The sequence below is a fragment of the Penicillium verrucosum genome, assembly GCF_028828655.1.
Source record: "Penicillium verrucosum strain IBT 35672 chromosome Unknown utg000002l_segment0_segment0, whole genome shotgun sequence".
NCBI classification, from domain to species: domain Eukaryota; kingdom Fungi; phylum Ascomycota; class Eurotiomycetes; order Eurotiales; family Aspergillaceae; genus Penicillium; species Penicillium verrucosum.
Window position 1 is genome coordinate 1,135,240 of NW_026643211.1, and position 13,097 is coordinate 1,148,336.

Below are 13,097 nucleotides of genomic sequence, written 5' to 3' on the forward strand. Positions count from 1 at the left end.
TATAGTGCTCCCCTGGAGTTTCTCCTATTTAGGAGGCAAAGTCCTAAAACATAAGACGACACGGAGAAGCTTTCCAAGATGAAACATCCGGCTGGAAATTTCAATGACACCGTCCTTACCCCTCCCTAACTCTCCCAGATTGTTAGGAATTTGCTCAAAAATGGCAGGAGATCACAATTCTGAGAACCATGGTGAAATGCTGGATCTAAAAAATGTGTCATCCATGGAAATATCCATGGAGCGAAGGCGGTGACGATAGGGCACCTTATCGCTGTGATAACACCTGCATGCATGCCGCATGCATTCCTCGTAGATCATCGCATTTAAGCAATTAGTATTGAGAAGCATGTCCTCGTTCCAAGCCCTCAAAACCCAGTATGGGTTATTACTGAAACAATTTCTGAACTCGAACAAAGACTTCGAGGTTCTAACAACCATCCCACCCGACCACTCCGCAGAATCAGAGACACTCTATGTCTTGGACTCATCCTTCAATCCCCCCACCCGCGCCCACCTCCGCATTGTGAGCACGGCACTTATAGAAAATCCCCGGCCCCGCCCTCGCGTCCTCCTCCTTCTCGCTACTCAGAATGCAGACAAACCATCCAAGCCGGCCTCCTTCGAGGATCGACTCGTGATGATGGAGCTATTCGCTCGGGATCTCCGCGCCCACCTCGCATCAGCACCGGCCTTCGCCGCTTCAGGCGTCATAAATGCTGTGGAGACTCTCCCGTTGATCGACATCGGCGTCACTAAAATGCCGTATTTCGTCGACAAGGCAACTGCCATCGAGGCATCGGATTCTTACCCAGTGCCGCTGGAGCAGGTCCATCTTACGGGTTACGACACTTTGATCCGGATATTCGATTCCAAGTATTATGCGCCCGAACATACCTTGAAACCCCTGGAACCTTTTCTGTCAAAGCACCGCCTGCGCGTGACTATGAGGCCAAGTGATGAGTGGGGTGGAATAGAGGAGCAGTTGGAATATGTCGCGGCTCTTGCTAGAGGTGACCGAGATGGCGAGGGCGCGCGTAGGGAATGGGCCGAGCGGATTCAACTTGTCGAGAGTCGTCTCCCTACCGACCGGCCCGTGAGTTCAACCAGAGCCCGCGAGGCATTGCAATCGGCTCCTCAGGACCTGAACTGGCTGGTCCCTGAACAGGTGCGGCAGTTCGTGCTGTCTGAGCGCCCGTATTCTGGAAACTCTAGAATGTAGATATTTAAACGGGGTAGCCACTGGGGAGACGTTTCCAGTCTATCTCCAACTTGTACAATGATAATGCATGAATGATTTCATAAATAAAGCCATGTACCGACACCGAGACCTGAGGTCACCCACGTTCCAAACGCACAACTAAACCATTTTTAATACACATATTGTACATGACAGAGCGCGAGACCAATGCGGCACCGCGATCTTCGTATCGTTATGAGTTGTCACCTCGATCATGACGCATCCTCTTCCTCCTCCCTCTTACCTAGGGTGTACGCCAACCCACCACCGACCATGTTGACCAAGGCCAAACCCATAGTCGCACCGCGCACGACGCCCCGAACACCCAGCTTCTTCATGAATGGCTGTCGACGGCGGGCTGCGAGAAGAAGATACAGCCCCGAGAAGGCCGCGCTAATGCCGGCAGTGTCCGTCTTGAAGCCCTGCAAGTTGGCATAGCTGGAGAAGATCAGCACAGGCGGAAATAGCATCGGGAAGAACTGGAACGGGCGCATGTGCTGAGCTGCGATCATGGAGGCGAGCAACGTGGGTGGGAATGAGTTTTCTAGGTTGAGAAACGTCATTAGCGAATGGTCACTTGCGACATTGCTTCAGGACAGCTGGCCGATAAAGCTACGCTATTGACAGGACACTTACCACCCCAGGCACGGAAGCGCTGGATTACCGTCTGCTTGGTCTCTTCGACAGTTGAATCGTCCGCCATGATGAGGTATTGAGCTTCGGAGCTGGACTTATGAGTTTTGACAGCCAAGGATTGTGTTTTCTGCGGGTATTATCAATAAGACGGACGTGCTTTGATTGAACTTAGTGGACCTCAAGACAACTTACAATTGAATATCACGGACTTGAAGACGTTGGCAGGTTTATCAGTTCGGCAAGTGATGTTATCGCAAGTGTAATTGACGTTCCGGCGCTTGGCAAAGACACCTAAGACCACGCTTTTTCCCCAATTTATGCCCGCCGAATCAGCCACAACTGTCACTCTGATTTCGGTGCATCTTCATCAGGCCGATATTTTACTCCGGCCATCTCATCGCATGTTAGATTAATTTGCCAGCCCAATCATATCTACGGGATTGCTTCTCCTATCCGCAGTCTCACGCCACCCTACGCCCTCCGGATTCTCTCGACCCCCTCTTCCCTCGAATACAAGCAAACAAGTGCTGTCAATAATCTGTCAGATTTTCCTCATAAACTACGGTCGCTATGCCCTCGGCTTCGGCATCTGGCTCTGACGCCAAAAGCGGAGGTGCGACGTCGCGCGACCATAAGCAAGGCAACCAGGACCGCAAGTACACGGATGAGCAGAAAGCTGCTGTGCTTCGGATTCGAAAATGCCAGCCTACAGCGTTTTACGAAATCCTGCTAGTCGAGCGCTCATCAACGGACAATGAGATTAAGAAGGCGTACCGCAAACAGAGTTTGTTGACGCATCCCGATAAGAACGGTTATGAAGGCGCGGATGAGGCATTCAAGAGTGAGCAATGAACAACCCTGGTCCGTCCCTTGACATATTGATTCTTACGCGCGGTGGCAGTGGTCTCGCGTGCTTTCCAGATCCTCTCTGATGAGGAAAAGAAGTCCAAGTACGACAAATTTGGCGGCGACCCTGATAGCAGGTTCCAGCCCGGGCCGAGCGCCTCGAGCGGCGCATCCCCCTTCAGTGGGTTCGGCGGTGGTGGATTCCCTCGCGGTGGTCAAAGATTCGATGAGGAGGTCTCAGCCGAGGAGATGTTCAACCGGTTCTTCAACGGTGGATTTGGCGGAATGGGTGGTGGTGGATTCGGTACGACTACGCGTTCCTCTGATATCCGTTTAACTTGAACTAACAGTGTGCTACTATAGGTGGTCCGCAATTTGTTTTCAACATGGGAGGCGGCCCAGGATTCCGGGTGCATCAATTTGGAGGCCAGGCACCCCGCCGCCGGCCTCGCGCAGCAGCTACCGAGCAGGAAGCTCAGCTTGATGGCCGCAATTTCCTTCGTCAGATATTGCCGCTTATCATTCTATTCATCTTGCCACTCCTATCCTCTCTCTTCTCTGGCTCCTCAACCCCATCCGGACCCTCCTATCGATTTGATACCCCCGTTTCCCCGCATACCCTCGGCCGCTCGACCCCTAAGCTCAATCTTAATTACTTTGTGAATCCACTCGATGTGGATAACTTTAGTGCCCGAAACTTCCGAGAGCTAGACTCGCGTGTGGAGGTGGAATATGTTAGGACACTGCGGAATGAATGTGATGCCGAAGCCCATGAGCGGGAAAGGAGGTTGCAAGATGCGCAGGGGTGGCTGTTCCCTGATGTTGAGAAGATGAAGAAGGCTCGTGCGATGGAGATGCCGGCCTGTCGGCGCCTGGACCAACTGAAGACGAAGGGGAGAAATTAAATGCACTGCGGACTTTGGAGTCTTTCGCCGCACCTTCTTATGGCATCTTGTTTCTTTTGGGGGCGCTTTTCTGCGGAAGAACGAGCTCTAATATCATTATTAGCCCGTCCACGGAGATGGCATGGGCATCTATGGGAGTTTCAGTTCATTAGCTGTACATTTTATTTTTCCTAGAGTTTTGAATGCATCTAAGATCTTGCTAAATTTGTTCTCTTGGTTTTCCCAGGGCTCAATCATGAGCTTTGGTTCTTATTTCTGAACACAGTATGAATACAGATGATATATCACATCGCACTAGTTTTACATATGTATTGATGTTGTAACCATAAATTCGAAGTATACATATGTATAAATAAGGCCCATGGTTATGGTTTGGCTTTAGTATTTGCACATATAAACGTGTATCTACGGACCAGACCTTGGGATGGATCTATATTTTATATTCTGAATTGCTTAGCGTTTGAACGAACATATTAAAAAGTGACTTTATAAGTACATTATTTTACGCGCGTAAGTCGCGCATAGTCACAAGTACCTTTTCTGTATCTCAACCGCAACCATGGACCATGAGATTCGCTTAGTCAAATTCGATCACAGCGCTGAATCTCGAATCAGAACAAAAGCGAATCTCGGAGATCATCACAGAATCACAAACATCTTTGTTCATCTTCTACGGATTCTAGACTCCATTGCCCCCACTTCGAGGCTTTGAAGCAGCCTTATTCCGCTTTAACGCCTCCTTATGATTCCCACACGATCAGGACAATATTGACGTTCTGCCGACCCGGTCCACCAGATTAGCGGTTTTGCCAACCTTCTCAAATCGGCTTGTTGTCTGACCTTCAGCTAATATGTCGGACACTATTTCTGACGCCGACAAGGTCAGTTGCTTGTTGTGTTCAAATTCTGAAGCTTGTGCCATCCCCGCAGTGACTAGAGAACTGACATCTATTCTTGATAAAAACAGATTCGCAACAAGCGACTTGCAAAACTCTCAAACCCAGCCCAGTCCCCAGTGGATGGTACCTCCGACTCGGCACAGAGCTCAGCTAACACATCCCCATCACATTCACCGCTGTCCGCTCAGCCACCGAGCCGCCTTTTCAACGCGCCACCAACCCCGCAACAGTCAGAAGGGAAGCGGATCAAGATCACACAGGCCACGGCTACACCAGAGCGACCACGATCCGCCGCTCCCTCAGCCCCGAGCACCCCTCCGCCACAGAAAATTGAAAGCATTGAGGCCTTCGAAGACAGGACACTAAGTGCCGTGTTCAGAGTGACCCTCAAGGAAGAAGGGCAACGCGACATTCATGGTAACCGCACATACCTGCCTGGACTTCGGAGTGAACTGCAGGGTGAGGGCCAGGATCTGCGCATTCAGGTCGCAGTTCTGGACCAAGCCCTCCTAGAGGCGGCGTCAAAGGATGAGAGGCAACGTCCCCTTGATTATCTGCTCCCATGCTGGAAGCGCATCACAAAGCTGTACAAAGGACTGAGGCGGACAGGAGATAATGACCCAAAGTATCAAGTTCTGTGTGAGGCGCGGCGCCTGTGCATGAGTTACTGTATCTTTGCGATTACAATGCCAGAGATGTTTGGGTTCGTTTTTCTGGAATTTCACTGCACTGGCACTCGACACTGACTGTTTGGACTATAGGAGCGAATGGTCCCTGCAATCATCGTTGGCCGCATACCTTCTTATCGACCCTGAGGACGACAAAGGAATCGATTTCGAGTTTATCAATGAGGCTGTCAGAAGATTCGACGAAGATGACTCCGTTAAGCCTGCCTTCATATCTGCCGTCGAGCAGTTGAGCGCACAGCTTTCTTCCATGGACGTTAACGATGACTACAAGCCATACGCCATTGTAAGTCAAGCGTCAGCATTTCCCTGGACCACGTCTGACCAGTTTGTTCAGGCTCTTCGAAATCTTGTTCGCCACGGATCCATTGCGGCTGCAATCACAGAATCCTCCATTTTTAACAATACCAAGGATCCTGCTCTATTCGAGAAAGCCACTCTTCTGGGTCCATGGTTCCGCCTCTCCCCTCTTCAAGCTAATGTCACCCTGTCCTATTTCTCTAGCCCCAAGACCCGGGATCAGGCGTACATTTCCAACGCCCAGCGATCGCTTCGAATGACACAGCAGATGCTTAGCTCCGATCTTCTTGATGTTGTTAACCATCTGATCCGGGCCTCAAAAGAGGCTCGGGATCGTGTTTTGGATTGGTTCGCTACTGCTATGAACATCAATCACAAACGGCGGGCGATCCAGGTCGACCCTACACAAGTATCGTCTGATGGCTTCATGTTCAATATCACAACTTGCCTGGACCAGCTCTGTGAGCCGTTCATGGATGCAGCATTCACCAAAATAGACAGAGTCGATGCGGATTATCTCCACCGCGATTCTCGCGTTGACATGCGGGATGAGACCAAAATCAATGCCGACCAGCATGCTTCTGACGCTTTCTATTCCAAGAGGGTCGAAGGAATCTCAAACTTTATCACTGAAATATTTTTCCTGACTGTCGCCGCTCATCACTACGGCAGTGAATCATTGACGTCTAAGATGGAGCAACTCGAAAAAGATGTGCGACAGATGGAGAGCACCATCACTAAATTCGAACTTGAGCGGGTTCGCTGGCTCAACAACCCACAGCAACTGCGCACCTTCGATGCGGCCCTGAAGAAGTATAAAGACAAGCTCGACTTGGGAATTGCTCTCAAGTACAGTCTGCAGGGTGTATTGTTTGACGAGCAGTGGCAGGCTCGTTCTATGCTATTCATGCGATATGTCACCGTGTGGCTTCTGAGACTCGTCTCCGGAAAGAACTTTCCCAAGGAGCAGGTTACCCTTCCTCTTCCAGAGCAGCAACCCGAAGTCTTCAAATGTCTACCAGAGTACTTCTTGGAGGACGTTGTCAGCAACTTCAAGTTTATCATGTGGTGCATGCCACAGATCATTACCGCCACCCAGGGAGATGAGTTGGTAATGCTGTGCATCACATTCCTGGAGAGCTCCGCCTACATTAAGAATCCCTACCTGAAAGCTGGACTTATCTCTATTCTGTTCCGAGGCACCTGGAAACGCCCTGGTGGCGCCAGTGGTGTTTTAGTCGACCTGCTCCACTCGATGCCATTTGCCAACGAGCATCTCCTCCATGCGGTCATGAAATTCTACATCGAGGCAGAGTTCACGGGAACACATTCGCAATTCTACGACAAGTTCAACATCCGTTACGAGATCTTCCAGATTATCAAATGCATCTGGCCCAACACTCTGTATCGGGAGAAGTTGTCCCTTCAAGCCAATCAGAACCTGGATTTCTTCGTCCAATTTGTCAACCTCCTACTGAACGACGTGACTTACGTACTCGACGAATCCTTCGGTGCTTTCAAAACTATCCACAACACACAGACCGAGTTGAATACCCAGGGTCACACAATGGATACCGCAACCCGCCAGCAGCGGGAAGAGCATCTGTCATCGGCGCAGCGCACCGCCAAGAGCTACATGCAACTGACTAACCAAACCGTGGCAATGCTCAAGCTATTCACTGATGCACTTGCTGACTCGTTCACAATGCCTGAAATCGTGCAGCGTCTGGCAGACATGCTGGACTACAACCTCGACGCAATGGTCGGACCCAAGAGCTCCAACCTCCGGGTGGATAACCTGCAGGAATATGGCTTCAACCCCCGTGCTCTTCTAAGTGAGATTGTCGACGTCTATCTTAACCTGATCAACAAGGAAAACTTCATCCTGGCTGTTGCCCGTGATGGCCGATCCTACAAGCCGGCCAATTTCGAGAAGGCAGCCGAAATCATCCGAAAGTGGTCGCTGAAATCCCCCGAGCAGCTCCGTTACTGGAGTCAGCTGCAGAAGAAGGTCCAGGCTGTCAAGGAGGCCGATGATCAAGCGGAGGAAGACATGGGCGAGATTCCCGAAGAGTTCCTCGGTATGTCCCCCTTATCTGAATACTGTTTTTCGACAGCTGCTAATCTTCTAGATCCTCTTATGTATTCACTTATGGACGACCCAGTCATCCTTCCCGGCTCGCGGATATCCATTGACCGCGCCACAATTCGCTCGCATCTCCTCAGTGACCCCCACGATCCATTCAACCGTGTCCCATTGAAGATGGAAGATGTAGTGGCTGGTAAGCAATTTTCCTTTCCTGGGTGTTGATCCACTACTAACCCACCTTTCCTAGACACCGATCTCAAAGCCAAGATCGAGGCGTTCAAAACAGAGAAATTAGCTGGCAAACGGAAGGAAATGGTACATGATCGGATGGATACATCGAATTAAGAAGCGGGAGCTTTTATGATTTAATTCACAAGCTTGCTTGTTTAGGGGCATTTCCATTAGCGTTCACGGGACAGAGACAGATACTACACCTCGTTTATGTGGAATATGCCCTGGGTTATTTATGTGCGTGGCTTTTTGTCGAATGGATAATCAAACGAATCCAGTCCTATCGTCAATTTGCTCAATCTGTGTAATTTGTCCCTGTGCTACCTTTTGTAGCAAGCAGTATGAGGAAGTTCGTTTGCATGACCTATTCGAAGTAGTACAGAGTGTATTTCTTGTATTTGACAACCACGCACCATCTTGCCAGAAATTGTCCCCTTGATCAGTACGGCTGACACTGTTTGTCCTTTTAAAAGATATAGAAAGCAAAAGAAAAAGTAATAGAAGAGAAAGAGGAAGAGGAAGAGGAAGACGTTCCAACTCCCTATCCGGGACCCACCGCCTTCCACATCAGCTTTTAAGCTTCTTGTTTATCCTCCGTGATCTTCAATCTTCTTCTCTTCAACTTTCAATTGCCTTTCAATTGTTCAATATGGGTGCGACGATTTCCACTTGTTGGGAAGCTTTACCCTCTACTGGGGAGCTCCTCCCTCCAACTCCGGCTGTCTATACATCAATTATATGCTGCTTCCAATACTTCCCCCTGGTCAGGACCCTGAAGCCATATATGATATCACAAGGCTAACTCGGTGTATTTAGATCACGGTGGTTCAATGGATTCTATCCTGGCATCCAGCAGGGAAAACCTCCTCGCAGTCCATCTTCAACATTCCAGGACGTATCGCCTGGTCTGCCATGGAAATTGTCGGCCCTATCAACTTGATATATTGCATGGTCACCCCATCACCATATGCACCCTCATTCACTGATCTCCCTATGTCAAATATCCTCATTGTAACTCTGTACTGCACCCACTATCTCAACCGTGCTATCATCTCCCCTTTCTTCTCCGCCCCCAGCATGTCCCCAATCCACGTTGCCATCATGTCCTCCGCCATGCTCTTCAATTGGTTCAACTCGGCCTGTCTGGCCGGCTGGCTGCGTGGATATACAGTGCCAACTATCCCAAGCTTCCACGCAGCTAGCAGTGGAAGTCCGACTCGCTCTGCGGTGATAGATTTCCTCCCCACCGTGGGCGTGATCTTATTTGCCATCGGAATGGCCGGCAACATCTACTCGGAGACAGCGCTATTCCGACTCAGACGTGAAGAAGCCGAAAAGCGCACTGCCAAGAAGACAGACGACGAAACTCCAGCGGCACAAGGCAGCGGAAACAAGTACCACAAAGTCTACGTCATCCCACCTTCCCGTGGTGTCTTCCGATACATCTTATATCCGCATTACGTCTTTGAATGGCTTGAGTGGATTGGTTTTGCTCTGGCTGGTACGGCAGTTGCCCCGTCCTCCGCCCTACCTATCTCCGTTTCGGCATCTTCTGTGGGGATCGCTCCACCGCTGCGTCTTGCGCCTTGGTTGGTGCCTGCGGCGTGGGCGGTTGGCAAGCTCGCTGTGCCGCTGCCTTTGCCCGCTGTGATCTTTGTTGTCAATGCGGTTACGAATATGTTGCCCCATGCGCGCTGGGGACGGAAGTGGTATGTTGAGAAGTTTGGGGAGAAGGCTGTTGCTGGAAGGGGCGCTGTTGTCCCTGGTTGTGCGTGGATGTGAATCTACCGAGCTCCTCTAAGTGGCCTTTTTATTTTTTATTTTTTATTTTTATTTTCGTGACTGGCTTCCCAGCCTTGATATTCAAATACAAAACATTCTTTCTGCGTGTCTGAAGTTGAATTACCCAGTACATCATTTCTGGATAGCTATCATAATTGGTGATTCCATATCATAAATCTCGTCGCGCATATCGATCCTTTCGGGAGTCTGTCGGAACTGTCAATCTGGGATGACAGCCTTCACCATCCTCCTGGCCTTGGGGTCCACATGGGGGGATGTAGTGTAACACCAAGGTGCGATGTCGTAGACCTACATTCTTTGTCGGTGGATAAGTTGGATGATGAGTTAACCCACCCCTTCACATATGCTCACTTACCTTTTGGATATCAAAATACATAAAATCATCACCTGGATATAAGTCTTAATGATAACAAAGTCAAACTTTATCCTCCGCATGCAAGATGACAAGAATAGACGGAGTGGGAAAAGTCATATCAGGATGTACAGAAAAATAAAGTCGTATATATCCATGATATAGAATACAGACCTCGAGAAGTGACTATGAAAATGTTCGGAAAGGCAAGAAACATACATCTCCATCCTCCTGCAGGGTATTATCATGAAGAAGGTCTCTTTAAAAAGAATATACCTCTATTGGATCTATTCAAAATGCCTTCTTATGCCCTCCAGCGCGAGAGCATCATGATCGGAACCCACAACCAGGACAAAGAAAGAAAAGAGCCCTGCGTATAGGAATCAGGCTTTCCAGCACCATTAGTAACAGCAAGGTAAGGATCCTGGCCGTAAGTTGTGTTTAACGTGACACGAGCCTGGGCCGACCCATCTTCCAATCGAATCCAAGTCTCAGTGTCATCTGCGAGATTTCCCTCGTGGAGTAAGATCTGCCGTCCACCGCGGAGCAGATCACCGTAGCCACCATACCCCGTATGTCGACCGTAGCACATATTTATACCATTCCCGGTTAGATTGTGGTCAACGAGAGATCCATCCCATTTAAAGCACCTGCGATATTTGATTAGCGTTTCAGTCATGCAAGTGGACGATTATTGTCTGCTAGCGACGCATACCAGTCATTCTGGTGATCGTGGCCGCTAAATCCCGCAATTAAGCCCTCGGTGTGTAGGAGCGCGTCCATGAATTTGACGTCCTGGCCATCATAGCGCCACGCACTGGTTCCTTGCGGGTTAACGCGTTCGGCATTCACGCCGGGCGTTAGGCGCGGATTTACGCCTCTTGTTTGTTGGTGTTCGAGCATTGCGTGGGCGGGGATGTGGTAGAATGCTAGCGAAGGGATGACCTTTCCATACTGCTTTTTCAGTTTGGAATCGGTTTTGGTGAACCAGTCAACGACCTTGAATACACCCAGTTAGTTGGTGTTTCTTCTTCTTCAAAAAAAAGATTGTTCTACCGATTCATCAATCCAACTAGGTCTCTTAACAGCAGACCCGCCCTCTCCTTGCTTTTTATAATAATGTCCGCCCTTCGAATCGAAGAACCACAGTATCAGCGCCGGCGTGCTGGTATTTGCCTGTCCATGTGAAAACACAGGCAAGTAATAATTCGTTATCCCGGCCTTGTCGCCAGAGATCCTACTCTGCGTCAAGCTATTGGGGTACTTTTGCTCGGCCTTGAACATGTCATCTTTCGGATTGAGATTAACCTCGCTGTCGTGGTTGCCGTATGTCGATGCCCAGCTATACCCCTCATTGACGAGAGGGGAAACGACCGAGTCGATATATTTTTTTGAATCGGCTTTTCGGGTTCTTTCGCCGGATACTAGGTCGCCGTTTATGACGATGAAGTCGATGTCCTCCTCTGAGAGGATGTTTGACATCACTCTTTTAGACTTCTTGTCTTTTTCTTCGTCTATAACGGATTAGCAAGAGTCTCTTCCTTGTATGTTACTACGGCATACCCTCGGCGAAATGCAAATCCTCAAAGACCCCAATGTGAAATGTCCCATCCTCTCTGAATCGCAGGGTTCGATCCATAGGTGGTTTGAGTACGACTTGATCTAATGCTCTGAGGTCCGGTCGAGGTACCATATTGGAGAAATGTTGAATCCAGACTCCAGAGTGTTATTCTCGTTGGAAGTGCGGGAAGATAGGCTTTTATAAGCTTTGGGGGGAAATTTCACGTGCGAAAGTGTCTCACTAAGTCGATCACGTCAGGGAGATTCGTGCCAAGACATTTCTATATTAAGTCGGCCTTCTACAATTGACAGGCCTTGGGAGTTTACCGTGGTTATTATGCTTGTGCTATTTCTATCTATAATCTATATTCCCTGATTATACATATAGAAAGTCATCTCTGTAACACATGAATTCAGCTTGAACTAAAGTTTCCTCCATTATGTAGTCCAGGGCTGAGCTTAAAGTACAAAATAGTATAACTATATATATATATATATATATATATATATAATAAGGAAACCATGGCCCTAAAATTTATAATAAAGCTAAAATGCAATTTGGTATGCCTGCAAATAATCCAACGCCTTCACTAGCCGAACAAGAAGAAAGAAAAAAGAACAATAAATACCGACCTAGAATGTATCCCCTGTCGGCGAGCTGAGATACCATTCTGCAAGGTCCTTAAACCCGATAGAGGTATCCTCGGGGAAATTGTAGAGTTTGGTAGTACGTAGGACGAGGGATTGGCCGTTGTAATAGGACTCAAAAGCGCGGGCTCGTTTACCCATAAATGAGACCACAAAGACCTGTAGAGTACTCGGTAAGTGACTGTAGAAAATGGAAACGAAAGATAGAAAATTACCGGTGCTTTCCTATGCTGGAGGAGGCGTATCTTCCTTAGTTGGCCTAGCATCAGGCGGAGGATAGTCAGGAGCTCCCCACGAAGAATCATCCCATCTGTCGCCTCCATGCCATTGTATATAACTGCTTTGGTGTGTGGGAAAGCCTTTCCACGAACATCCGTCATCCCAAAAGCCCCAAATTCAGGTTTATCATACTCATACAAATCCTTGTAAGGTCTGTAATCACCAACGCTATCCCACACTATTAGCCGTCATAACCCTTAGAGAGAGAATGTCCAGGATAGTGTTAATCTCACTCTTTCCTGGTCCATGGGGGAAACACCCCGTAGGGAGCATAAGACGACCAGGGGCCTGCAACCTGGCGGGCCCGGTCGACGGGGCGCGTAAAACAGAAATCCTCGAATTCCAAAACCGAGCGGACTTTATCAACGACGCTGTCACTGGACTCCGGGATGCTGGGATATGGCTCGAAGAAGGAAGGTTTGCTGGCTGAATCTTCTCTATCAAGGGTCATGCGATGGTGAACAATACCAAATCCCCCGAGTTCTGTCACATCAATTTTGTGCTTTTCGTTTTCGGAGAGCTCATCAATAACAAGCTCTAGGTCTAATAAGACTATGCGGTCCTTGTAATGTTCGGGTGATTCGGGTGATTCAGCAGACATGTTGTGTATTTGATGTTTTTGGAAA

At 49.0% G+C, this 13,097-nt stretch overlaps 7 protein-coding genes across 7 annotated transcripts; 4 read left to right on the forward strand and 3 right to left on the reverse strand.

The window, feature by feature from the left end:
* Positions 1–346: 346 nt before the first annotated feature.
* N7516_006050 (nicotinate-nicotinamide nucleotide adenylyltransferase) lies at positions 347–1,219 on the forward strand (the record flags this gene model as incomplete). The annotated part of the gene is made up of 1 exon (XM_057218770.1): positions 347–1,219. One exon carries the CDS (start codon positions 347–349, stop codon positions 1,217–1,219), a length of 873 nt encoding a protein of 290 aa, XP_057072861.1.
* A 230-nt stretch (positions 1,220–1,449) lies between these two features.
* N7516_006051 (uncharacterized protein) lies at positions 1,450–1,940 on the reverse strand (the record flags this gene model as incomplete). Its single annotated transcript, XM_057218771.1, has 2 exons — positions 1,450–1,781; positions 1,874–1,940. The coding sequence occupies 2 exons, from the start codon at positions 1,938–1,940 to the stop codon at positions 1,450–1,452; spliced, it is 399 nt and encodes a 132-aa protein (XP_057072862.1).
* Positions 1,941–2,443: 503 nt separating this feature from the next.
* N7516_006052 (J domain-containing protein) lies at positions 2,444–3,644 on the forward strand (the record flags this gene model as incomplete). Its single annotated transcript, XM_057218772.1, has 3 exons — positions 2,444–2,714; positions 2,775–3,023; positions 3,083–3,644. 3 exons carry the CDS (start codon positions 2,444–2,446, stop codon positions 3,622–3,624), a joined length of 1,062 nt encoding a protein of 353 aa, XP_057072863.1. The 3' UTR covers positions 3,625–3,644.
* Positions 3,645–4,363: 719 nt separating this feature from the next.
* N7516_006053 (ubiquitin-ubiquitin ligase UFD2) lies at positions 4,364–7,943 on the forward strand (the record flags this gene model as incomplete). The annotated part of the gene is made up of 6 exons (XM_057218773.1): positions 4,364–4,505; positions 4,592–5,226; positions 5,285–5,495; positions 5,547–7,590; positions 7,642–7,791; positions 7,846–7,943. Exons 1-6 carry the CDS (start codon positions 4,476–4,478, stop codon positions 7,941–7,943), a joined length of 3,168 nt encoding a protein of 1,055 aa, XP_057072864.1. The 5' UTR covers positions 4,364–4,475.
* A 535-nt stretch (positions 7,944–8,478) lies between these two features.
* N7516_006054 (3-oxo-5-alpha-steroid 4-dehydrogenase family protein) lies at positions 8,479–9,611 on the forward strand (the record flags this gene model as incomplete). The annotated part of the gene is made up of 2 exons (XM_057218774.1): positions 8,479–8,592; positions 8,646–9,611. 2 exons carry the CDS (start codon positions 8,479–8,481, stop codon positions 9,609–9,611), a joined length of 1,080 nt encoding a protein of 359 aa, XP_057072865.1.
* Positions 9,612–10,288: 677 nt separating this feature from the next.
* On the reverse strand, positions 10,289–11,677 carry N7516_006055 (metallophosphoesterase family protein; the record flags this gene model as incomplete). The annotated part of the gene is made up of 4 exons (XM_057218775.1): positions 10,289–10,634; positions 10,700–10,983; positions 11,041–11,498; positions 11,548–11,677. The coding sequence occupies 4 exons, from the start codon at positions 11,675–11,677 to the stop codon at positions 10,289–10,291; spliced, it is 1,218 nt and encodes a 405-aa protein (XP_057072866.1).
* A 500-nt stretch (positions 11,678–12,177) lies between these two features.
* Positions 12,178–13,072, reverse strand: N7516_006056 (uncharacterized protein; the record flags this gene model as incomplete). The annotated part of the gene is made up of 3 exons (XM_057218776.1): positions 12,178–12,351; positions 12,408–12,639; positions 12,705–13,072. The coding sequence occupies 3 exons, from the start codon at positions 13,070–13,072 to the stop codon at positions 12,178–12,180; spliced, it is 774 nt and encodes a 257-aa protein (XP_057072867.1).
* Positions 13,073–13,097: the final 25 nt, after the last annotated feature.